Source organism: Cinclus cinclus, chromosome 1 (assembly GCF_963662255.1).
Source record: "Cinclus cinclus chromosome 1, bCinCin1.1, whole genome shotgun sequence".
NCBI lineage: Eukaryota > Metazoa > Chordata > Aves > Passeriformes > Cinclidae > Cinclus > Cinclus cinclus.
The window spans coordinates 27,151,932-27,179,731 of record NC_085046.1 but is presented as its reverse complement, the minus strand read 5'-3'; the positions used below and the strand labels follow the sequence as shown (position 1 = coordinate 27,179,731).

Below are 27,800 nucleotides of genomic sequence, written 5' to 3'. Positions count from 1 at the left end.
AACCCTATTTAAGAGTTATTTTATTTCAATTGTTAAGAAAAGGAATCTACTTTAGCCAAAATACTTTTTTTTCAAAGGAACCTTAAATTCAATGAAGAGCACCTGTAAAGACTCAAAGCATGGGCCTCTAGTCATGGAAAATTTCAATCTGAAGTATAGTTATTTCATATTTCAGTTTAAAATACACTTCCTATAAATTTGAGCAAGGTTTCTCCTGTGACATTGCATTTTCTATCACACCCATTTATTTAGAGGTACTTCACTGGACTTGTGCATCTTCATCCTGAACTATGTCACACATTTTCACCTCTCATAAGCCTGCTCTGGTTTATGCAATAACCTGTGACTATGAATATCTAGATGCTAAAACACTTTTCTCCTTGTCAGTATGTCCAAAAAAACCCATCTCTCTGACACAACTGACATGACAAGACCAAGAACTGTTTTAGTCGTGTGATTTGACTAACATTTCCTATAGAATGGCAAAGAGAAAAAAATGGAATCTAGCTATTGTTCACATCTAATCTTCCTGCAAAGGCACAATGTGGCATTGCTGCTTGATGTTTGTCTCGTCAAACAGTGACTCAGAAACCAGTGACATTACACTAAAAAAAAAATCTCCCAATGTACATTCAGTATCAGGTAAGGACTCCAAAGCCATACTACATGTAAATTGCTTAGTGACAGCACTCTCACCAAAAGGGATGGGCCCCAATCTATACATGTAATACTGCAATACAACCATGGTGCCTTTCATCAGTGTCATTGCCAAGCCTGCAGCGTGGCCTGAGTAACTACTCAAGGTAGTCAGGGTAACTGCAGCACAGTAAGGGTCAGAATAAGTTGAATTCATGGAGTACAACCAGTTCCACAGCGTGTCCATGGGAGGTGAACTCCAGAAAACTAAAGCCCAGTTACAGCCTTAATACAAAAGCAGCATTTTCCAGCAATGTTTAATTCCAAACTTTCCACCTCCCATGGGTTAACTCTGGAAAGGAATAGATAATTTGGGTCTTCTATGCAAAGTGACATTGAGAGATTACTTTGGATATTGACGACCAGGCTGCTCCAGACGATTAAACAACACTGACATAAGAGGAATAGGATAATACTAAAAAAACACTATTTGGTGTTCAATCTGAAGGCTGTGAAACATAAAAAAAAAAAAAAAATCAAAGACATATTGGTATCAAGTAGCTATATTGATTACCTTCAACTCTCATGCTAGGGGACTCTTTCAGAGAAAAAAGCCAAATACACACCGTGAATTCAGAAGAGCCCATTTTACAATAAGTCAGTTGACTCTGATATCTTGATGCAGCCGACCACTTACTTGTGAAACACTACAGTCAAAATCAACTGCAGATAAACTATTTCCTTTCAAATGCTTTCCATTTTATACATGTGAGCGTTTCAGACGTGGGAATAATTTCAAATTGGTAACTAGCATCTAATTAGTGCAGACTACATCCTAGCTCCTACTCTTAGTATCAGAAAGTCTTAGCATGTATTCTGAGGTGACAGCACTACATTTTAAGCCACATGAAGTAGCAGAATTATAGTCTGTGCTGATATTGTTCTGTCCTGACTCTACTTGTTCAGAGCAGAAAGTCTTGAAGCACAGAATTGCTTCTCAAATGATATCTTGAATTATTCAAGTAGTTTTATAATCACTTTTGCAGCTATTTCTTTAGGGTCAACTGTCACTATCAAAGTTTGATGACTGAAGAAATGCTCTTAAGAGAATGGTTGAATCTGTGTTCTGCTCTGAACACTAGCACTGATCCCATTCATCTGGTAGAGGGTGCCAAACTTGGAATGGACTTACAGTGAACTGCTTAAGCTGTTCAAACCAGCAGGGAAAAAGCCCAATGCCTTAAATGGGAAAGAGAACTGTTTCTTGAGGGATAATCTGTGCACATCTCAGGAAACATTTAAGACAGTTTGAAACCTTCCAAGTGCTGTGACATTAATTTTCTACAGCTATTTCTTTCTGCTGGTTCACAAGTGACAAAATCAGTTTTGCATTTTAGGAGATGACTCAAACCCTGGAAGGGATGTAGCTCTTACTTTTCAGTGTTTTTGCTCTAGAAAATACTTACATTTCCGAGGTCAATAATGAAACAGTCTCCTTTGTTGAAGCTGGTCCAAGCCAGGGGGACTTCTGTGGCTCTTACAACTCTCCGGCCCTTGATATGCAGGAGCCTCTGAGCACTCAGATCATTAGTAACAACATGATTAAATCCAGAGGCAACACCACCTGCCTGAATAAAGCAAAACAAAGCAGCCAGCTTTATTTCAGCTTCATTTCTGCAAAGTTACTTTTGTTTTTGGCTACAGATGAGGAGCTTGCAGTGGAAAAAAATTGGTTTATGCAATGAGAAGCAAGCCAAAGTAATGTAGCATTCAAGAGTGCTGAACATAGACACCACTGCTGCTGAACTCTCAGGTGTGGACTTTAGCCAAGGGAGCAGAAGTCACCCTCCTTCAAAGGGTTTTCAAATAAACAGTGAAAGTAAAAGCACAGAATTTACAGCACTCTCCAGCCTCCTTCAGAGGATGAAAATACTGAACATAATTGTTAGGACAAAAGTCAAGGACTGAGGAAAAGGAGAGAAACATGCAGCTCCATTTGAAGTTTTCCAAACTTGAATCTCAGAGGTCCAGGTGGTTTTAGTCCCTGGTTACATGTAGATGGATGGATAATTCCACAGCAGCTCTATAATTTTATTAAAGCTGAAAATATTTCAGAATCAACTGGGATAGGAGTCAACCTGGTAAAGAGAACCAAACTAGGCCAAGTGAGAGCAAACTGTTGATTTACAGTTTGTGAGTGTAAATATAGGCATAATCTTGTAAACTGGCTTGGATGTCTGCCTCTGTGAGGCAGTATTCTCCACTCCTCCAGGAGACCTAGCCCTTGTGTTTGAACAGAGAGTGGCTCTTGAAATCACCAAAAAAAAAAAAATTAAAACGTAAAAGTTTGGGTATATCACTGCCAACCCCACCTATGCAGTGTTAAAAGCTTGGTTGTGTAGACACAGAGAAGTTACAAACCTTCATAATGGAGGAAAAAAAGGCAGAATGAGTCATGGCTGTCAGAGCTTCTACTATGGAGATATTCTCAGGAGATACATCACTTTACTGTTAAAAAAACCCACAGATGTTGCCAAAAAAAAAAAAAAGTTACTTTTCAGCAATTCTGCTGCTGGAAGTGACACAAGGACACTGACACCACACCTTTCCAAAAGCTAAAATTTTTCAAAAAAAAAAAAGGAGATTGTTTTATCTACTTCAGAAAAAAAACTGCAGTAGGATTGCAAAAGCATAACTTTTAGTTCTGTTTTTTTCCCCACTCTACTCATGTTTCTAACCACTTGAGCACACAGGGCTCTGCATTTGAACAAAAATACTTGGTCTGAAAAAAAAATTACTTCTGTGAGATTTAACACCTCCCAGACACAGAGAGTCTCTACTGTGAACTCTCAGACACACAAGTATGAAATTTCAGGACAGCTTTATTTTGGGGAAAAAGAAATTGGGATATTTTCACATATCAGAAGAGGCACTGACAAACAAGCTGCTGCTTTCTGTACAAGCACTGGGACTCCTACAGTTCAAGATGCATAGGTCAGATCTAAACCCACAAAGCATTAATAAACTATTTTAAAAATCTCTATTTACAAAGAAAAACATTTGATTTTTATGTAGGGAAAAATGTTACATACAATTTCAAAATGTATTTCAACAGACTCTTTACCTTGTATTTAATTCCTCCTTTGAAGTAACCCACAAACTCAGTTGACTCATAGCCTTGAATTTCTCTACTCTGCACAGGCTTCCCTCCTAAATAGTCATCCATCTGAACAGCAAAGATAGCTGCAGCTGTGCTTTCATCCTGGGTGCACTCTTTCCCTGAAATAAGAGCAAATATGTCAATAAAGCATTAATATAATTTTGAATTGTTAGAGAAATTTTTTCTTCAACAATTGGGCACTGCCTTCAGCAGGCTGTATAACCCATGTTTATGTGGAACCAAAGCATTGAATCACAACCTTGTTCACCATTAAATAACATGATCTTCAAACCATTTCTTGATTGCTTGTCAAACTGCATTCATAAGGAAAAAAGATGGAAAAATAGTGAAGTTCATCTTCTCTTCGATTCTTCGAACAAAAGAATAATTTAACTGAGCTTAATTGAGCATGGCAAGTGTTAGCTGTAAGGATTTTTGGACTTTTAGCTCAAGTTCAAATAAAGAAAAAAAGTCATGTGAAAGGACTGTCTGGATGGTAAAACATACATCTATTCTAAGAAAACTCACCAAGCCATAAAGCCAAAATAATTTAAAAGCAGTCCTCTTGACACTAAAATGCCAGCAAGATATTTTGCCTGGTACAGCTGGGAGAAAGAAAAGTATCTTTGGGGCTCAGATATTTGCTTCATGAGGTCACACTTTGTTTCATACCTTATAGAGATGAGCCTATTCCCAAGACTGTGGCAAATGGCCTATTGACCTACTGTGCTGATGCCTGTACATGCTGAAAACACGTTGTATATTAAATCAAAGATTTTAATGTGTGCCCACACATTTTTATGAACATTTTCAGCAGTTTTAATTGTTTCAAGAAAAGCACAAATAGAATCAAGTCTAAATAAACAGGTTTCTCAGTAACTATAGAAGAAAAAGGAAAGGTAAGCTCTTCCATTTGGTTCCCAATCACTCCATGATAGAACTTGCTATGTTCCAGTATGCTTTCTCAGAATTAGGTACCACCTTAAAGTTGGTGGTAAAGTTTTGAAGATTTTAGGGGTGTTTTGTTTCTTTTTCTAAAGAGGGGTAATCATATACTTTAAGGCTAGATCCTTCTAAATTATTATTTGCAATTACATAGCAGGGTTCAAAGTTAAAAAAAATGGTTTTTGAAGAGAGTCAGAGATAAGAGCTACTATCAGACCTGGTCTCACAGCTGTTATGCAATAAAATACTCAGTGAAACTCCATTAAAAAAAAAAAAATCAAGTGAGCATCAGTCCAAGCTTAAGTGTGAAAATCAGATTTACCTTACAGTCTGAGGCACAAACAGCTATACATAAGCCAGAGCATAAAGGAAAAAGAGCAAGTTTTTAGCAAACAGACCCTGGACAGATCTTGTGGCTTCATCGCTGGGGACAAGGGTTAAAAAATAGTTTAAGAACACCATGCATGATTTTATTAAAGATACTAAGTGGGGTATAGCCAATCTCACTTGCACAAGTAGTTTCATACTGGCACAGTGCATGGTGTTTCCATTAATGATAGTTTCAAGTCCAGACAGCTCCCATAGGATTAGTACAGCTACTAAGGCATCCCGCTAGTGCCAGTAGAGACAACTGAGTCAGGATGTCTGAGCAAGGTTAAAAATGGATACAGCTGCAGCAAAACAGACCCACACTGATTGCTTGGCCATGCCAACAATGTTGATGACACACAGGTTGGCTTGCTCAGAAATTATCCAACCTCAGCATCAGTCTATGTGAGATACATAGTAAAACAGCAGCTTTCCCATAGGAAGTTTCAGCATGGCAGAACAACTGTGGAGTCACTTTACCCATAGGATGCCAGTCACAGCTGAAGACTGTCAGTACACTGAGGTCACAGACTACACTTCCATCATCTAGATTTTCTTTTAATCCCTTGCATGTGCCTGAACAAGAAATTAGAGAGACCTTTGCCACTATATAACAGGAAAATCTGATGTTGGGGGTCTTTTTTGGCTGGTCAGAATCCCTTCACACTCACAGCCACCATAACATACCACAGATGACAAGCAGAAGTAGGACTGCATTACCAAATGGCAAGGCCCTTGCAAGTACCAAAGACCAAAGTCTGCAATGGTTCCCCCACAACAAGAATTCTTTCTTTCTAAGTCTGAGTGATAGTGACTGCTGCAGCTGTTCAGAGGCACTTATGGGAAGTCTTCAGCAAGACCTATTGGGACCTTCCTGGCCCACAGGTTAGGCAGTCTTTCTTACAAGGGAAAAGTGTGGTGTACATAGCAGCCACGTGTATCAGTTAAAACTACCAAAATGATTCTGTGGTTCTTGCCCTGAGTGCGAGTGCCCCCCTCCCCCCCCAATACTCCTTGCCTGCAGTCCTGGTCTCCTGTTGCTATTAAGTGTGCAGCAGTGTTTGCTGTTTTTCCACCCCGCTGCTGAATTATCTTGCAAGCAGGAAAAGATTTACCGGCAGTGAGCCTCCCCACTGCGCAACAACAGTGGGTGCCCAGATCACCTGAAGCCATTTAGACAATCTAGATAGCGCCCTGTCAGCACAACAGGTGCATCGAGGCATACAACTAAAGCTCTTCAGCCACCAGCAACGAGGTTTTAATTGCTGCAACTGTCAGTCACTGTTCTACCATCCCTTCCCAAGGGCTGCAAACAGTCTTTACCTCACTCCCTGTGATGTGTCTACTAGACCTTCGCTAAGACACGAGTCGTTCCAGCTTCATTAACAAAGGTCTACACAGCCAAACCCTGCTACTAATTAGCAGCACTGCTGATAGAAAAGTCTCTGCCAGAAATTCATTCACACTGCCATCTGTGATTATACTTTTACCAGAGACAGACACCATCGTGCTTGCCAGCTAGAAAACTCCAAAGACATGGAAAATCCAACACTCAAACATTTATGCAGAAACAATCCCAGCCTTATCTGCAATTATTTTTCAATGTATGCAAAAGTACAACGAGAACTGCAGCTACTCAAGCACGGTAATGTTTATACACCTATCTTTATGTGCATTCACGGAGATGATTGCCTACAAACGCAAACTTGTTGGTGAAACCAGAAAAAAAGTAGTGAGTTTCAAGCAGCTGAACAGCAAACACGGCGGCAGGATGACTCCGGCCAGACGGGGAAGTCACATGAAACCTCCAGGGGATCAGGAAGCCATATAAAACACAATCTTATGCCAGGCATCAGCTCTGATATGAGGTGGGCTAGTCAAGGTACAAGGCAAAAGACCAGTTTCCAGTAGGCTCTCAGACTGATATTAAGGAGGTTTTAAAGAAAACCCGGTGTCTTCGAATGCGATCTCTGTACCATCAGAAAGCAAAATTAATGTAGCTGGAAAAGACATACCCAGACACTAACCAGGGCAACAACACGACAGGGAGACGGCCAAGAGGACATTTTCATCCACATGGAAACAAAGGCAAGAAAACATTTCATGGGAGCGAAGGCAGGATTTCACTCCAGAACCTCTGTCGGGTGCAGCCAAGATTTGACTTTAACACTTCAGCACTTTTTTTTTCAAACAAACACCACAAAGCGAGCAAACGCCACCTTTCTGCCGTACCCCACTGCCCCACCACTTAGTCCCTCAGCATCGGAAGGGATGACGCTCGGCACCACCCTGATCCCTGGCGGCAGCCCCACTCCTACGTCCACCTCGAGCACCTCTTCTGGAAGCCTCGCACCCACAGCTTTACTGAGAAAGGCGGGGAAAACCCCGGCCCCGATGCCCTGGAGCCCGGCGAGGCGTCGAGCAGCAGCAGGGTGGGCTCTGCGGGCTCCCCCTCGCTCCTACCGAGCCAGTAGTGCAGGCGGTAGGCGACGCTGTCCCCGCGGCGCTCCGTGCGCAGCACCAGGTACGCGTCCCCAACGAAGAAGTCGCCGTGGAGGCTCGGGGGCACCGGCACCAGCTCCAGCCGCTCGACGCGCCACACCTGCAGCCCGCTCTGCTGCCCGGCCTCGGCGAACGCCGGCGAGGGCGGCTCGGGAGCCATGGCTGGAAGTGGAGGAGCAGCGGAGCCGCCCGCTTATAGCGCGGGGCGGGCGGGGCGCGGCGGGGCCGGCCCTGGGCGGAGCGGAGCCGAGCGGAGCCGAGCGGAGCCGAGCGGAGCGCAGCGATGCTCCTGTCCCGGCCCTTCCAGCGGCGCCCGGGGCCGCATGAGCTGTCCTTTCGTTATTCCTTTCTAACGCGCCCGTAGAACAAACTCGCCCGGAATCCCTTTTGCTTCTGTGCCCAGCGCCGTAGCAGGGGTGTTATAAAAAAATCAGCCACTCTCGCTGCAAACGTTTGTCTGTTCTAAAATAATAGGAGAAAAACCCAGAAAAGACAAGAAAGAAAAGTACAAGTGGGCCAATCCAGTGTCTGCGCATGTTGTAGCATTGTGCAGCTTGCTTCTATAATTACCACATCTGCTTTGTATGAACAGCTCATACCATCACAGAAAGAGTTTCTATTCTACAGTTCGCACTTGCGGTGGAGTGCTTTTTCACCCCCGGCTGGAATGGCACAGCACAGCTCTCATTCACCCACTAATCTCATTTCTTTTGTTCAATACCGATGGGAATCTTTCTGGGGGGAAGGAGGAGGAGAAATCTTTCATTTGGGATTCCAGATGAAGCCCAGAATTTTTATAAATTTCCCGTTCTCAGAAAACTTTCAAGAGGTCTGCTGGTGTTTTGCCAAAATTGTGCAGCAGCCCAAAAGGTTTTAAACCTACTTCCTACTTGTCTGTCTCCTTTATAAATGTCTGGTACATCAACATGACAATTGCAGTTTCCACTGCAATATGAAAATTATAGCAAATCACTATAGCTAAAACTATAGCAAATCACCGCTGTTTTCCATCTAATATTGATAGGCAGATCAGTCTGGGTACAATACAAGCAGATGCAGAGCAAGCTGTCAGTATATCAAAAGATACATTTCAGATGGGATTTTGTTTAGCTTCTTCATCTTATCCACTTGGATGAGTTTTGAAGCTCCTAATTTCCCCACTGGGTTGCTTTGTCGAGTTAATACAAGAGTGCAAGTATCCACCCACAGGCAAATCAAGGCTCCCTCAGCAAGTGGGAGAGGCCCTGCTCAAAGCAACAAAGCAGCTTGACAGCATCTTTTCTGGTTTAAAAAAAAAAGTTAAAAAAACACACCACAATTAAGATATCTGTGTAACTATTTGTGTAACTATCTTCCTGTCTTATCTTTATACTGTATTGAGGCAGAAGATGACCTTATACTGTGTGTATCCATCCACTGTCATCTCCCAGTTTTGTGGGCACCCTGTCATCAGTTTGCCAGACAGAGGTAGCCAAAAAATTCCAGCAGCTCCAGTTTCAATATGGTATCAGAAATATTTTGAAATATTCAAAAGTGATTTCTCAAAATTGTCCCCACATTTATGCCAATTGTTCTTCTGTTCACTTTTACTCCCTTAATTACACTGAGCAAAATTGCATGCCTTTTTGCATTGTTGTTTGCTTCAGTGAGGGTATAACTTACCACATACTCTATAATTGTATGGGTTTATTATTTCTTCTGAAGTTGTCCAGATGAACTCACTTTGAAATTGTGCTGTTTTGCCCACATAGGAGCTCAAACCAGCCCAGTGTTACACAGCTTCATGTCTCCTACATGTTTTACTTGTCTTGCAAAGATAAAATTGTTTGTGCACAGAATGCACAGAATAGATTGGTTAAATTTATATCTCCTTATTACAGCTTTAAATTTTAAATCTACAGACCAAATACTGCTCTAAGTATGCTCTTGCTGGCATGAAGTGCATGCTGTTTGATTAGCATTGACCATTCTCAGTATCACACACCAATGGACAAAGGTTAAAGTCCCAATAATAGTTTAATTGTTTTGTCTCAGTGTCTGTGGCACTACTCAAACACAAAGGATGTTAGTACTGACAGCAGAATTTTCTCATGCCTGAGTTTGTCTTACTAGGATTATGTAATCACTTACTGGCTGCTGGCAGAGAAAAACTTGGATTGAAATTTGTATCCTAAGTGCCAGGATACTTGTTTGTACTCTTCAATTTAATTTAATTTTTGACTGTCTGCAAATCTTGCTTTTGCAATCTCACTTCTAAGGAAAATTGTACCATCTTCTGTCTTGATCCATCCTTTTTTTGTAGCAAAAGTAAGAATTAACATTGTTAACATGATAGATTTTCATAGATTTTTAAATAATCAAGAACTTTCTAACATGGTTAATCAAAAGTTAAATTTTGGAGAAGTTTTGGATTACCTTAAAAGTTGCACATTCAGAAAGAATATTTATAATTACTTTTTATGTGCTTTTGCATGTCCTTTGACATAGTCATTGAAGAGGACTAAAAATAACATTGGTTTTGTGACTCAGAAGTCCTTGGTCAAATAGTAATTACCACACTCATTAGAAACTGCACTGTAATGGAATTTTGGACTACTTTAAGATTTCATAGATTATTTTTTTTAATTTACTAAAGATTATATCTTGCTGATAAACTGTGGCTTTCTCAGAAGGATGGCAAAGGCCTTGCACTGTTTTTACCACAGCTTTGTGGTAGCAAGGAGAAATAATTTGGCATCACATTTTTTCCTTGGCCAGATGCAGCAGTTGGCTGCTGTCACAGCCCAGGAACACAGTTATGGGCTAAAGATGCAGCTTTCTGCCTGCTCAGCTGCACTGCTTGAGGTATGGCCAGCTTTAAATGCCTGTCTTTGTCCCAGGTCCTGATAGATCACACAGAAGCATTAGAAGATGTTTGTACCCCTCACCTAGTCCTTGAAAAAGCAGATTCAAATGTATTGAATTTAAAGCTATGGTATGATTCAAAAAAAAGGATGTATAAAAAACTTTGCCATTTAATTTTTAATACTTATTTCCTAAGTATTTTGTTATATTAAGTAAGGGATCTTTTTCCCTCAAAGTACTGTTGTCACATACTGCATACATGCAGAGCATGTGTCCATACACTAGAACACCAAAATGCAATGTCCTGAGTTCTGATTTTTGTCCCAGTCAGGGGAAAGGTTCACAAAAATACAAGGTGTTGTTTCCAGGTGACAGACACAAGGAACCTAAAAAGGTTCCCAGAAGTTAAGTCCCAACAGCAGAAGTAACTTTCAGTTTATACAAAGTCTAAGGTTTAAGTTCTTCTACAAAGCCTGACTTAGAGTTCCAGGAGCTAACAATGGAGGGAATGTAAAGGAATAAAAGGGGAGAGAATACTTTGAAATGTCTCATGTGTTTCCTCCTACAAAGCTTGTTCCTTCTTCACCACAATTGGCAAATGCCCTCCTGACCTCTATAACCCTACCTAAACAAGGGGGTTACATATGTTTAGTTTTGCCTCTAGTTTCACATGACAAAGTTTGCTGTATGCAGAGTATGTGTGTCAAAAGCACAATCCTGCCCAGTCACAGAAGTCAACCTCTGTTCTCATCTATTCTGTTGCTGAGTTACAAGTCAGTAATTATTTCAGATTTAGCCTAAATAAGTGTCAGTTCCAAGATCTGAGGTAAATTCTTATTTCAATATTCATCTAAAGAATAATGATTACTGATAATGTAAGAGCTGAAGCAGAATTTGATGGTACACCTTTAAAAGCCAAGTTATCAAAACAAGCTGTGGCATTTTGTTACTACTTGCTAATTCTCTCCATTTTCTCATTATTCTTCCATCCTGTGTGGTAACTCAGCTTCAACTGGAGATAATATGCTGAAGAAAGACTGAAACCTAACTTTCCTCTGAATTGGCAAGGTCTGAGTTATGAGGCTGCCAGATGAGAGGTATCAAAAACCTGGCATAAAGGTATGAAGTCCTCCTTTCTCTTCAAGATAGGAATCTGGCTTAAATCCTTCAAGCCCAGAGTAAATAAAGGGCCTTAGTGTGTAGCTTTGAGGCAGGTGTCTAAGGCATAGAGATGGTAGGATCACTGCTATACCGTGTGCACCACTTGGCAACTGGCTGGCTCCTACCTGCTTAGTGAGTGCTGTCACTCCCTGTGGTGGTCCTTGTGCTGCCTGGACAGGCCATGAGGGATTCTTCAGTGGTCCCCACCACTCTCATCTGTGCAGGCAAAGGCACCACGTGCCCAGAAGCTGAGAAGCTCTGATTCTCCAAGTTCTCCTTCAGCAATGGGACTAAGTAGGGGATGTAGAGAAAACTATCTGAGTGTTGGCTTCAGTAAGAGAATCTAGGTAAACATTTTTGACATTGGGATAGGGAGAAATGAAGTGTTAATTATGAAGTATGTTATAGCTTCCTGAATTTTTCTTATGTTTTTCCCTTGAAATGTTCAATGAGCAGCATAAATGTTTAATCAAGAAATTCTGGTTTTATATTCATCTCAGGCCATAACATTCCTTATAGAATTACATATTATATTTCAAGAAATCAGAAGGAGGGAATTGAAGTACTCCTTCAAAAATCACTTATCTTCCAAATGACAGAAGGTCTCTCCTTTATGTTCTGGTGACATGGCATTTCATGTGATAATCATAAGATTAGATAAGATTTAGGAAAATATATTCTCAGGCTCATCATTATACCCATCTTGACTATCTAGATAGAGAAATGTTGCCATGTTTCCCATCAATGATTAATCATCCTGTCCACATTACATGCTCCTATGGTCTACCAAAGGAATAAATCATGCTGTTCTCTATGTGGCTCAGTAAGTTTCACCAAGACCATCCCACTGATCCATAAGTTTGCTTTGTTATATTTAGATATAGTGGTCTCAAGATTCATGGGGGAAATATCCATCCCTTTTCAAAAAGTTCAAATTTTAGTGGGTTAGTGTATGTTTATATAAACTAGAAAAATGGAAAGACCATTCTTTATTGAAAAATATTCAGAAGTACTGACCAGAAGGTAGTAGTCAAAAAGTTTAATTAAAACAAGACTATTTTATATCAATTGATACCTTTGATTATTGCTACGAAACCTCTTTCACCCACCATTATCAATTTCCACAGTATTGCTGGGACTCAGGTGCACACTGCTTTGTGAAAAAATGTTGCAAAGATGGATGGGAATTAAACCCTGATTTCTTTATTTATGTATTTAATTATTTAGAAAAGTTCAAATACATAGGCTAAAGAAGGCAATACTAAGGTAAGGCTAAAGAAGGTAACTATAAGGTAGTTACAGAATTTGTCTGCATAGACTGATATTCTGTAATTGTTAAAGAGTATGATTTACCATTTTGAATTTAAAAATACTGTAAATTTGGTCTGACCATAATTTCCTAATGATATTTTGTGTCCTAAGAAGTGATAATGTGAGCTTCTTATTTCTATATTGCAGCTACAGGTTTTGATGACGGCTTAAGTTATTTTTGAATATTTGGAAAAGAGGGACAAGAAAACAGCCAAAATTCCATTTACCATCGGTGCAGTAATTAAAGTTAAAAGTATCTAAGTAAAACTGAGGAAGAGAGAAAAGGAAGAGAGTTTTACTAAGAAACAAGAATTCAGGAACAAATTGAAAACAGCACAGACATCTTCTGGACCCATTTATTAAATATAACAACATCTACTAAGGTCAAACTCTCCAACAAGAGGTCCTTATAACTGTTGGAGGAGTGCCTGAAATATTGGATATGGCAGTATGGAGAGTGCCAAGAACCCAGGGAAAGCAATCTTCTCCATCTGTATTAGAACAGTGGCTCTTCCAGATGTCTACTCACAAAGAGGGAAGGAGTAACAATCTAATCTATAGGAAAGTGGTAGTAAGCAAAATTGCTGGTAGCTACCTAAACTGATGGAAGATTTCAGTTTAATTTATTTCATTGCATTCTTAAAGAGTAGATGTTTCCCTCATTATTTCCTTGATACTAACTTGTCTGAGAGGGTTACTGAAATAAATATAAAAAGGGACAATCATTGTGCAATGTTAAAATAAGATTCTCAGGAAGGGATATTTTAAATAAGTTTCTAATTGCAGGTGTGTTTTGATATAAAGTTATTCTGAGATAGCTTTTTCTCTTGCATGAAGACTACGTCAATGCCTTTATGCATTTAAAGGTGCTGGGTGTGAAAAGCAGAGTACTCACAGCACATGCATCTTTTATCCCCATTTAGCAACTAGTCCCTCTGAATTCTCACAGAAGGAATAAGCTGATTTATTGTAGCTGACTTCAGGGATAGATATTCATGGACTAGGCCAGATTCTCTATTCCAGGCAAGACAGTTGTAAAATTATTTAACCATGAATAAAAATTTGATTTAAGCTTCTTTAAGCATTTTAAAATTTTCAGAATAACATGGTTCACTGCAATGGTATGGCTGTCTTCTAAATACAGAATAGCTCCTCATTTTCATCAAATCTCACACATAAACTTATTCTGGATTTGGAAACCACATATTGAAACTATTTTTTTTAAAAACATTCATTGACATTCACATAAGATTTGAAATAACTCCTAAAAATTTGCATCACTTTTTAATTCACTGACCATGAACACTTACCTAAGTCACTAAAATATCTGAAGCAGAAAAGAAGGGGAGGAAGAGAGGAAGACTTTCTCTTTTCTGACTTTGTGGGGAAAAAAAAAATTGATTTAGTACACCAGATTGTAAAAAATAAACATTTTCTGGACTGTTCAAAATATCTAGTTCTTACCAAGCTAATATAGGAAAGTGCTTATGCCTCACATTTATTTTTTTTAAGCACAAGAGTATTGTTGTACTTTCATTAGTGAAAGTGGGTTTAAACTCTCCAAGAATAACACATTTGAGAATTATGAACTTTGTTACTCTATGTCAGCATTTATGTATTAGCCAAGTTGCCAACACAACACTAAGATTACTAACAAAATTCCTGTCACAGCATTTTAGAGTTAATAGTTTCAGCACTGCTTCAGTTTCAATAGGGCAGCAAAGCTTCCTTGATCAGCCTTCCCCAATTAAATGAGTAGTTTCTAAGATGAACGACACTTATTGGAGGTCAGCCCATTGAATTTAACAGACCTGAAAGCAAAGTTCTCTGAAGAGCAAAGGCATCCATACATCTGTTTCTACATTAGGGGCACCAGATTTATAAAATTAACTTCTTCCTTTTCTCTGAGGTATCGAAAGTATACTAGTTTGCCAAAAAGCTGCTGACATTAGCAATCCTGCTGAAGGCAGCTTCTAAAATAATTATCTCTTGGTAGCCCACGTTCAAGATGGAACCTTGATATTGCTCAAGAGGTCTACAGAAAGATCTATTTTAAATGTAATTCCCATTTCAAGAGTCTGAGACATACTTGCTGGAAAAGGGCCCAACCTCTGTTTTCTGATTAGCACCATACCAAGAAAGCATGGAGGTGCCTTGACATTAAATGTTGACCTGCCAACACAACATTTATTTTGAACTTGCTTTCTTGAGTCTAAGTGACAAGGAAAGGCATGGAGGACTGTTAGGCTTTTTTTGCCCCTCATCAGGAACAGGAGAGAAAATCTGAAGAACACATATTTCCTATCAACTGAAGTCTGATTAGCAAATCATGCATGTCCCTCAGCCTTAGATGTCAATGCAAAAGTTAATTCTTGTAGGAATCAATGCACCTTCTTAATGCCTTGTTTTGAAGAGCCTATTATCCTAGAGAAGACACTTCTCAGGGACACAGTGCATTATCTTTGCAGACCCTGTTCTCCTGATTCCTCTTCCTATTTGATTGTCCACTGACAAAGAGCAGATACCAAATAAAATAAAACATAGGGTAAAATGCATAACTGATTTGAAACAGTAAAATATGCAGTTTATTTACATACTCTCAATCCTAGCTAGCATTAGGCATAACTCCTAGAATAATTTAATTTTCTCACTGAAAAAATGTCTTAAAACCTAATGTCTCTGATCTTTGTCATCTCCTTATTTCCTTCATGGTAATAATACATGAGAGACTGGAATGTTAATGGAAATGACTCAAAATAATTGGCCATTTTCAAAAGCCACAGAATGCTCTGCTGACCCCGGGGCACAGTAGTCATGCCCATGCAGAGGGGGTGCACTCCACCACAGAGGCTACAAGCTGGGGCTTGAGCCAGCTAAAGGAACAGGCCAATGACAAGCAGATCCTGCAAGGTGAGATAGTGCTTTTTATCATGTCAATGTTCTCTCTTAGGTAATTGGCTCAGAGTGAAAACTCCTCTCTGGAGAGGTACAGGGACATTCACACGTAGGCCATAATTCACTCAACTATGCTGATGAGAGGCAGCTGTAATGTCTTAGAAGGGGTCATAAACCATCAAAGACTCTCAGAGTGCCCCATGATCCCCATGACCATACCAGGTAAAACTCCTTGGCCCAAGAGGAGGTACCTGGGCATTCCCACCAAACCTAAGGGTATGTTAGCCCATTCAACTTTGTGTTTTGTGGGCTTTCCCCATCCCCAGTGGATCAGGACTGCCACCATCCCTCATCAAAATTGCAACCAAATCTTGCTGCTGGACCCACAGATGCTAACCACATACCTTTCTACTCTTATCCTTCCTTTCTTTTCCCTCATACATTTTCTTAAGTATTATTTTTATGCTTTTATTTTTATTATTCTATATAATAACCAAACTGTCTACAGTGCTTTCCATTACAACCAAATTGTTCTAAAATATACTCTACAGATACATATAAACATTGGTCATTCAGTGTCATTTCACTCTAATGCACCCCAAGGGATCTATTATCAAGTAACTGGCTTACCCTTCCCTTCTGGGGCAGGCTGTAACAAATACTGTATATACAGGTGCTCCCAAACAGTTCTACAGCATTCACTACTTCCAGAACAAAACTGTTGAACAGATACCAAGGAGCCTTTAGCTTTTTTTCCAGATCAGTAGTTTAGGTCTTTTCCCTTGGTCTTCACTTTATTCTGCCAACTTAAATCCCATCCTACCTCCTGTGTGCAATGCTCTGAAATCTCTGACATTTCCTGTCACATGTTTCCAAGTCTTCTTGACTAGATCTGCTAGAAGCCAAACATAAATGTTATCTGTATCCCAACCATTCCCCCTTCCTATATGACTTCTGAGAATACATTTCTCAAAATTCTTATTTCTAAAAATAAAATCCTAAACAGTACCACAAAAGAATGGGCGATGCCCAGTCTTATAAAACCTACAATGTTGTGAAACTGTGATATCCTGTGTGATGCTAAGAAAAGTAGAAACCAAAACAAACAAACACACAAAACCCCTACAAACCCCATCACAATTAAGTCAATAAATAAATTTATAAATTTGGTGCTCCTGTTTGTTCAGTGACATCGCAACAAAAAACTATGTGCATGGACAATGTGCTTGACATTGCAGATATAGAAGGTACTTAAGGCTTTGTCCTTTCTGGATTTGAGAGAAATATTTTCCTTGCTCAATCCAAAGTAGTCAACATGACGGACTTACACAGCTCCTGCACGGCAAGGGTTCACGTTTTAAACAGACCACGCCAACCAGTTTTAAGGACATAATCAGAGGGACATAATCAGAAGGCTGGGTGCATATTGTAACATTTGTACCAGTACAGGCCATTATATCCCCTTTCCTTCCTTGCCTTTACCACAAGGTCAGAAAATTTCCTCTGTTGGGAACAGAAAAATCCCTTTGCTATCCTTTGACTTTCTCTGTTCTTAGTTATTTTCACTAGTAACATTTTGCTATTTGCTTTCAAAAGTACATAATAATCAACAAGAGCAACTATACTCACAGGAAAAACACAGGAACACAGCTTTTTATGGCTCTGTGTTTCGACATTCCACTGGCTGTCTGGCAATTACTGTTTTCCTATCCATCTCTTGAGATGAACGTTCAAGAAATAAACATCACTCACTGCTTGACTACCATTTTCTTCAAATAAGTAAGAAGCAAGTGAAAATAACCTGTTTCTTTTTACAAAATAAAAAATGATAGGCAAAGAGTCAATTGAAGAACACATTATGACAGATAAATTTATTTTCCAAAGCATAAATTCAGTACAACCTGTATGACAGACACTTCCTTGATTTACTTTTTCCAGTGTAGAAAAGGCCTCTGTGGAGGAAAAGTAGCACTTCAGTGTTATAAAGCTTGATGCTTTAAACAGTTATAGGATAGAGTTTCTGTGTTTCACACACTGTCTGTTGGTTTGTAACTTGAGGAAATCCCAGGGTACTCAAACTAAACTGTCTTTTTACAAACAAACATTTGAGGAAATCCCAGAGTACTAAAACTAAACTGACTCTTTATGAAAAGAACCATGCACAGGCAGCCTGCAGCCACAGCTGCCTTTCCAGCTATGCACATCCCTCTGCCTCTGTCAAAGCCCCCTCCTCACGAGTCCCTCTTCTTTTCCCAGTCTCATCCCTGCTTATTGTCTTTCACCATGGTGTGCACAATATTCACCCAGAAAAGTCTCAGCACTTCCTGAACTGTTATAGTGGTTGGTGTTAAAGGAAAAGAGGGTATTATTTTCATGTAAGTGAAAGGAGGAATCCCACAATATTTTTCATTTGGTTTCACTCCTTTATTTAGCATTGCACAGGTCTCTATGTGTCTTTTGGGATGCAGTTAGTGCCTTATTAAAGACAGTCCCATATTTAAAACAAATTAATATTTTTCTTCATTATATGAACTAAATAATGCAGTGTTAGCTAACTGCAGTTGTGTTATTAAGGTAATGAAATTACCCCACTGCTATCAGTACAACATGATAAGGTATAATGCAGTGCTCAAAGCAATACTCAATGGAGTAGAGAAGTATCTAGCAGAAAATTATTTTTCCCATTTTTCCAGTATATTAATTTTGATTGTGGTCAATACAAGATTTTTTTAAACTGCAAACCAACCTGCTATCTTTACCATCTTTTGTAAATCAGGCCTCAGAAAGCTTTTAATAAATAATTCTTTAGATGTTAGATTTTTAGTGCATCATTAAGTTCCTGAATACTCTGGGTGTGTGTGTGTGCTAACATTTTCAAATGTATGCATTTGTCATGGGGGAAGGATATAGAAAAGTGTCTTTTACTTGAACTTGGGCATAAATTCATGGCAAAGAATTTAATCAGTTATAGAAGTATTGACAGATCTCACATTAAAATTAGGAGTCACAAAATCACAGAATTAACAAGGCTGGAAAAGAACTTAGAGACCATCAAGTCGAACCTATGACCTACCACCACGTTGTAAACTAAACCATGGCCCTAAGTGCCATATCCAGTCTTTTCTTAAAGTCCTGTATGTAATTCAAACACTGATTTTAACCTGCATGGTAATCATTCATGAGTTGTGGAAATCACAGTGGACACGGCTAGATCGAACCCAAAGTACAACAGTCTTAGAGATGACATTGAATTTGAAGTGTATGGGGGGTGGCAGAAGATGTCCTGAGCAGAGACATTGGAATTTGTTTTATTATAAATTTTGTTTGATAATAAAGATATATAGGGTAAGTTCTATACATATGCAAGATATTAGTATTAATAACTTAGAGAATCTACTGATTTATCTTTATAGGGTCAGTATGTGTGGCTGACAGATCTGAACATACTTTGTGTAACATTTGGTCCCTCTGGTCATTTAAGAAAACACAGTGTTTACAGTTAAACTGCAAACCTGGTTCTTCCTTTTAGTATTTCAGAAAATATCCATATTCTCTCTGCATCTATGTAAGTTGTAGAGGTTTTCATAAAGCAGTTTCTAAAGGAAGAATTCACCTTCATTAAACCTGTTTCAAAGTACACTGAAGTTAATGGAAAAATACTGACTGACTGGAACAGATTTTAGATCAATGGCATTTTTGGTAATGGCTACTGTGCATTACTTGTATACTGGGCCAAGAGGTGCTCACACTGAAGTGGACTGTGTGCCCAAAGGCAGACATAGCTGTCAGCAGCATTTACAGTGCATTCCCACCCCACAATGAGCATGCCAAAGTAAAAAAAATGAAGAGATTTTGCTTGTATGATGAACTGCTGGGGAATGAGAACATCACTTTAGCCAGCTCTTGATTGAAAAAAGACACACTCCACTTCCTCTGAAGACCAAGAGCTTTGCAAAGTGTGTCAGAGGAGATGGAGATCAGCCTGAAATAGTAAATATCTCTGAAGGGCAGTCTCAGGCCCTTTGGACTCTGAATTTGAGTGTGTAACAGGGGCACAAGTTGATGCTAATCTGAGGCCAACATGAAGAGTTGTCAGAACACTCTGCTCGGGTGCTGCACTTCTTCCATGTGCACCTATCAAACAGTGCAATGGGCAATGATGCAGAGACAGAGCAGAATGCCAGTGACACTGCACTCCTCCTGGGCTCTGCTGGATGCTGCTGCCATGCATCAAGACAACATTTCAGTGCAAGCAGAACTGCTCTCTGCTGAGCCTCTCAATCTCCATGTTGTAAAGCAGCATTAACAGCATTTTCAGATTAAGCCACTGCTCTGTACTGGAAAGCCTGGGTGGGTAATGAGGGCTTCTCTGTGCACAGCTGGATAACAGCACTGCAGCTGCCTTTCACAACAGATACAGCTGAGTGTCACACCCCTGAAGGAATTTGGAAGCAAGAGTATCTGTCCTGCCAGTAGAAGTAGCGCTCTTAAAGCTGCTTTCTTGCAAGGATGTGCTGTTAGAAGAAAATTTTATACTTCTTCACAGTGTTCTTATCAGGAAAAGATAGGTTTTTCTTATACATATCACATATGATTAAGGTATTTAGCATAAATAAAGCAGGTAAACAAAACAAGTCAGCATTTTCAAAAAACTCTCAGTTTATATTCTTAGGATATTTCTTACTGTATATTTGGGAGTAAAGAGGATTATCCATGCACAGATTTACTGTAGGTACCTTTGTTTCCTTAATAACCTTTGTACTCCAGAGTGTCCAGCAATCACACTCTCCTCACTGCAGAGGAGGTCTGTGTTTTTTTTCCCTGACTCTTTCTAAGTGAAAGAGTAAAGTTGCCTAAGCCAGGAAATTAGTGTCTGTAACCTGCCCATGTGTCTCACTCTCCACTGCAGACTAGCACAAGAGGCTATCTCCATCTTGTTGGTCATAATGAAGACACTCACATTTTTAAAGTTGAGGTGTCATGCACAGGGGTTAAAGACAAGTTCATTCTTCTTTTCCCCAGGAGCACTAGAAATGCTTCCACATGTGTTATAAGAGACCAAATTTACTTGCAAGGGCTTGTCTGAAATTGATTCTTCCCTCAGGCTTTTGGGGCAATTAATTTACCTAGTGTATGCTTCTTTTTCTCCATCTGTCAAAAGATGTCAAGTCAACATCATTCCTTTGAAGGACTTGCATGTGTGTCATTAGATTATACTGTCACTCCTATAACTAGGGGGGAGTCCAGCTAAAAATTTATCATAATCCATGATTAGTATAGATACAATGTTATTATCTTATGTCTACCAAGCTCTAACAAGAAAGACCTCCAGATCCCAACAACCTCTGAATTTTAATTTGTCCTGAGCCTTTTATTTGCCATGCACAGAGAAATCACCTTTTATTGGACTGGGTTTGCATGGCATTCAGGAAATGGGTAATTTACAAGCAGACTGGGGACTTTATACTTTCCAAACTGAAATTTGGGGAACTACAAATTTTAGACAATGTCTGGAGATTCATTGCAATTGACAGGAAGCTCTCTTGGAACAAAAAATATGCACTATTTTATTGTCAACACCTTGCACAGTTTTTATTTTCAAGTGCTGCATCTGGGAAATCCTGGAGAAATGCCGACCACCACCACAGTGCACACAGAGCCAGAGGATTCTCACATAAAGGATTCTTCCTAGTGTCCCAAGCTTTCCACAGTGGTATATAGCTCACTGTCTTTGGAAAAGGCAAAATATTCCAATATGCAATTTTCTATACTAAATCACTTCCTGGGGTGCATTTGCCATGCATCTTTCACATAGTTTAATTTAGATATTTGTGTCCAAGTATGGCTCTGGATACACCTCCAAACCTGGATACACCACCTGCACCTCAGCAATGCAGACTATGACTAAGAAGTGCTTCCCCCTGTTGCATTCAGCACCCCGACACACTTCTTAAAAAGGAATTGAAACTACCTGACTGTGTGGAGCTTTCAGCAGTCCATTCCTAGTAATCACTGTCAAGAGCAAAGCAGATGTGTCTATTGAAGGAAGAGGGAATGTATGAGGGTTTATTTTGGCACAGCCTGCCGGTCCCCAGCTCCTGGGTGCAGAGGACAGGCAGTTTCCAAAGTAAGCTCATGATGGCACTCAGCATCTGTAGTTACCAGAAGCTTGATAGGCTGTGACCTTTCTTTTATCTCCAGATAACTGAGAATCTGGTTAGAGAAAAGAATTAATGATTTGGAAGTGTTGGTAAGTAATTTTTAGCAATAGTTAGGAGAATTTGTTAAGTAGAAAGATATAATAATATTGATTTCCATGCTATTTCAGAAATCGGGGCCTAAGGGAAAGAGGTAAAGTACTCACTAATATACCAAAGTGCATTTAGTGTTTTCTGCTCTATGCTAGTATTTACAGTTATAGATGTGCTATTTCCCCCTCAATGCTCTATTTGTTAATCTTCAGTAATGTAAATGGAAGGTGTTTTATAAGCAAAGGCATTCTGTTTTGGAGATGTCTACATTTAAGAGTTTGGTGTATACATATATATATTTATGTATAAACCATAAAAACATCCATTCAGCATTTGCTTATTCTGAAATAGTCTGTGTCTTTGAACAGTCTAATAAGGACATCTTGATTCCTAAAAATTAATTACCACATGCAAAACTGTACTTTTCTCCTAAATGCAGAAATAAGAAAATGTTCTACAGCAAACTAACTTTCCAACTCCACCAAAGCTCTCAGCAAGAGCAAGAGAATCACACTCTTGAAAAGCTAAAGGAGGTTAATGGTCCATGTCCCTAGATCTCCAGTACAGTGATATTTCCCTTCGGATATGCCAGATACCCTCTCAAGACTGGGTGATTCAAAATATTTGGAAATTAATATAACTATTATTGTTATTGTTGTTATTATTGTTGTTATTTCAAAGCATTTTGATGCAGAGAAAAGCGAGAAGTTGTCTTTTAATTTGACTGACCAGTAATGAAGCAGATTTAGATGGCCAGGTACTCTTTGGCAGCAGCTGTGGATCCCACTTGCTTTCATGTGGGTTGTATGTAAGAAATCTGTCAGAGTCCTTTAGCTTTCCTTTCAGTGGTTGAAGTTCAGGATCTGAAAATATTAAGCAAACAGTATTTATAGGAAAAACTGTCTTGATTCTAGGATTTGAAAAGTTGTGCTTATTGTTGATTAGCTAGGATCCAGAAAAAGGAGCACTCAAGACATATATAGTAAACATTATAAGCAAAAACAATTCTGTCCATGGCCTTGTTGTGAGCAAAGCCTTGCCTTTGCCTTTGCCTACAAGGAAAGTAGTGTTTTATGCTACAAGGTATGCATATGTGTGTACTTTAATTTATGTGTAGTTAATTATTTTCAAAGAAGTTGTCCTTATAGGATGTGAAGCTATAGAAACACTTGAGGGTAGGCACCCCATTATGGACCATCCACAACAGTAGGATTGCAGATTATTGTATTGTATTATTATGGATTATTGTATCTACAATGAGGACACACACACTGGACTTGAATCAGTTACCTGGGAATAACCCCCATTACAAGGCTGAAATTGCAGTCTTATCAGAAAAATCAACATTAACAAGCAGTTTTCAGCTAGCAATCCTGCTTGTATCAGGTGTCCTTAAATCCAAGTGTCTTTGCATGAGTGAACTACTGTACTTTCTGTGATCTGAGTCTGTTATTTAGAGCTCGGAAGTAGAATTTCCCTGATATTGAAACTTAAGGGAAAAACTGGTCTTTGGTCTTCAACTTTCACCTAAGGCCGCTTAAGACAGGTTTGAGGGTTCTGCGCTCTTCTTCCTGATCCCTACTGCTGAAGCAATGTTCCTAAATTCTCTAACACAGTAAATGTGCATGCCTCTACACACTGCCCCCACAAACAGCCCCAACACCTGGGCACCACCACCAAGGAAACCATTTTAGGGTTAAGGTTGCCTCTGTGGAGATTTTTCATACTTGAAAGAGCATAAAATCTTGAAGTAAGTGCAGGAAGTCAAACAGTCTGGAAAGGACATATGATAAAATCAAATGCAACTGGAAAAAAAAAGAAACAGAAAATTTGGAAAAGGAGTCACTACAAATTGGGTGGGATCAAATGGAGTGAAAAAGACTGAAATTTGCCAGAATTATATGTAATGAAATCTTGAAATCAGGAAACCTAGTGAAGAGACAAAAGAAATTGAAGAAATGAAATGCCATTAAATTTGGAACAAGGTGAAAACAATAAAATGGAAAGGGATGACATGAAGTGCAGGGAAGTAGATCAAACCTTATCGAATTCATACTCATTGAAATTGCAATTTCTTTCATGAAATGAAGGGAAATTAAATCTTGTAATCAGAGAACAAGGTGTTACAAACACTCTAGAACAGAGATATGGTAAAATCAAATGCAATTTCAAAAAGAAAATTTAGAAATGGAGCGGATAAAATTAAATGGATTTTGATAACATGAAGTGCAGGGAGATGGACCAAGCCTTGCTGAATTGATCCCCACTGAAATCACAAGATTGAAATTCTTCATTTCATCAAAGGAAATGAAATCTTGAAATCAGAGAACAAAGTTTAACAAGTATTCTGGAAAGGAGATACGATAAACTCAAATGCAATTTAAAGAAAAAAAAAGATAAAATTTGGAAATGGAGTGAATACAAGGAAATTAAATGGACTGGGATGACGTCGAGTCTAAGTTCCAAGGTCTGAAACTTGCCAAAATGATAATCACTGAAATCTCAAAATCAGGAAATTAAGTGAAATAAAGCGGTAGGAGAAGAAATTGAAGAAATAAAATGTCATTAAAAATTATAAAATAAAAATCAAATTGGAGTGAAACCAATGAAATGCAATGAGATGTCAAGATCATAGGATATAATGAGATGGAACAAAGTTTACAGATAAAGAAAGACGTGTTTGTACTGAAGGGGTGTAGAACAGGATGCAGGGAAGGAAAACGAGAGAAGAGAAGGACAACATTACCGGTGCGCCTCGGGGTGCCCCGTAGGTGTCTGTCTGGCAGATGGATCAAGCGAGCAGCGATCAGCGATCAGCCTGCGCGCCTCTTGTGACCAGCTGGGCGCGATTCCCCAGCGGTGGCGAGCAGCCTGTCTCTGGTGATCACCAAAACGCGCTGGCTGCTGAGGGCTGGCGCCGGACAGCCCCGGAAACACCGCGGGGGCAGCGGGCCGGGTGAAGGCCATGACCGCCCGGTCGGGGAAAGAGCGGAGCACGGGGCTGTGGTGGCCGTGAGCTACCGGGGGAAGCAGTGAAGCAGGAGAAGAACGGTGCAGAAAGGCCAGACAGCCAAGGGAGAAGCAGCACCGCAGGGAGAAAAAGACAAGGAGGGGGCAGACCAGACGCTCCAGGCAAGGCCGCACTTCGTCCAAGAAAACCAGAAAATGGCGGCCCTGGGAGTGTGGCACTGGTAACTGTTTTTATGTCCTCAAGAAAGCCCAATTTACCTGGTGTTTTTTTCCTGGGAAACCAGTGATCTAGCCTGCCTGCAAGGGAGAGGCCCTTGAAGCCAAATTGTGGAAGTTTCTCTCCCCTCGTTGTCTGTCAAACAAAGTTGCTCAAGGACTGGGCTTCCTACCATGTCAGTACAGCACCTAGAGAATGTTGTCACATCATGTATAGCGTATGCTGAGGCATAAATAAAAATCAGCTTAGTCCCTCCATTACATGGGTGGTGCAAAGGAGCAAGATGTGGAGGGAGCACTGCTGGGGCAGTGCCGTGCTCCCCTTGGTGTGCCTTTTGTAGTGTCAGTGTCCCAGGAGATAGGAGCTTTGTGCTTTCCCAAACCCTAACCCTAAGCATAACCCCAACTCTAGGTGGAGCAGTAAAAGCTGCCTATGGCTGAGGATGAGATGCCAAACACATGGGTGTTGCCAAGGAAAAAGGTGTGGAGGAAGCAATGCTGGGGCAGTGCTGTGCCCCCTTTGGCATGCCTTTTGTATAGGCATTGTCCCTGAAACCCTTGGGTTCATGGTTTTCTCAACCCTAACCTTAAGTGTTGCCCTAACCCTAAGTGCAGCCTTGGGATGACTGTGGCTTCAGAGGTCCTTTTGGCTTCAGTTCCCCTTTTTCCTTTCCTTCTGGCTTCTAAGGAAGGTTGGATGACATACAGATCAGGTATCTAAAATCAGGAGGTTGTTTCAGCCATAAATCTGTGTTGGCTTTGGATTGCTGCACTGCAGTTCATTGTTGTGAGAAAGGCCAGTCAAGGCTTGCAGAAATTTTTCCTTGAGTTTCAAATAAAAATTTTCTCTCTTCTTGGTGGAGGATGAACATAATGGCCTGATGATTATTTTTTTCTTCTCAAATATTACAATCCCCAGCGAGAAGTAAAAAAAAAATCCAACACACACACATATATACAACAGTACACTTATTGCCGATCACTGCTTTCACTCTGACTATACTTGTCTGCACAACCCAGCATGATCCCTGAAGATAAATAAGTGGTTATACTTTAAGAAGTAACTTTTGTACCTTGTAACTTTTTGTACCTGGGCTTAGATGAAGAAGTGCTGCTTTTTGGTTCTGTCTTTCACTTCTGCAAAGTAATTTGATGAAGAAAAACTCCTGAGCCTAGAGAAATCCCATCTGAAGTCAAAAGAATGGATGTTAGGAATTTACACATTCATAACAGCCTGTAGGAACAGGAGCTCTGAATTTTATTTTACCTGGAATGCTGACCACTATGTAACAACATAAATACACGCTTTATTCATATTTTAATTCTTGTCTTATTAAGCAGTACATCCCTGGCAGGAGATTAAACCCGTGCATATGCAGGGCAGCACAGCAGGGGCTTGGGGTTATAGTGAGGCACAACTGGGGGCACACTGAACTCACTTTGTATAAATAGAAGTGACAAAAAGAACCTCAAAAGGGGCAAAGGTTGAAGCTCTGCTCTCCATTCCTCAGGATGAATTTCATCTTTCTCTGCATTCCTGGGCACACCCAGGGCACAATGTTAATTAGAGCTAACCCATTGATATCCTAATATGTGCCCAGGTGTTATGTCCTGCCATGGCCTATCTCATCAGCCAGTGCTATGAGCTTCATCTTTTTGCCCAGAGGCTGAGAAAGGCCCTTTCTGACACCCAAGGATGCCTCTGGGCAGGATGAAAGACCAAAGACCATTGGAGCAGTATTAACACCCTAAATTAACACCCTAAAACACCCATCATGTGCATGATGGTTTCTGTGTTATCTGCAAAATCTAAAAGCTGCTCCCAGACTGTTACCTTTCCTGCACAAGAGCTCCTTTTATGCCCTGAAAATGTAGAAGAAAGAAATGGATCATAAGGGTATTCCAGCAGGCCCAAATCCAATACAAACAAATTTTTCCTACTCTAATACTCAATGCTCAGGAAAACTGAAGGAAAGCTCTAACATTACAACTTTTTCATACTTATTCATTCTGAGAACCGAATGGTTTTTTTTTCTAAAAGGAGGTCATGGTCCATTGAAGAATAAGGGCATATGGAAGTATGTCCTTACCAACAAAGCTGTGTTTCTGAACAAGGGTTTGGGTGGGCAGCTTTCTGGAGATAAATCAAGTACCCACAAATTATTTCTGGAAGATCACCTTTTTGTGCTCTGTTTTTCAGGTGATTTTGATTCCCAGGCCATGCTCAGCTGTGCTGTGCTGCCAAGACAGGTTCCTCCCAGCCCAGAACCACACATCTGGAACACTTCCAGCTGCAGCAGATCCCTGCTGCAGGACAGCCTTTGGAAAGGGGCCAAAACTCAGTCTACTTCACCAGTTATACTCAGGCTATCCAAACAATGAAGCACAACCTGTTCCTGCTTAGGAGGAGGTGAGTAGGCTTGAATGAGCACTTGGCTTCTATGTTCTGAGGTGGCCCAGGCTTCCCACCAAGTGTGCCTGGGCAGTCTACAGGCAAACCAGCTGTCCCACCACAGCCTACTGCTGTGTTTACCTCATGA

General features: G+C 40.1%; 1 protein-coding gene across 1 annotated transcript in view; it reads right to left on the bottom strand.

Annotated features, from left to right (window-relative positions):
- Positions 1–7,772, bottom strand: part of SCIN (scinderin) — a 47,052-nt gene extending 39,280 nt beyond the window's left edge. The window contains exons 1-3 of the mRNA XM_062495291.1: positions 7,574–7,772; positions 3,761–3,915; positions 2,103–2,264 (exon numbers count right to left, since the gene is read on the bottom strand). Coding sequence (XP_062351275.1) covers positions 2,103–2,264; positions 3,761–3,915; positions 7,574–7,772 — 516 coding nt within the window. The remainder of the gene's footprint in view (positions 1–2,102; positions 2,265–3,760; positions 3,916–7,573) is intronic.
- Positions 7,773–27,800: the final 20,028 nt, after the last annotated feature.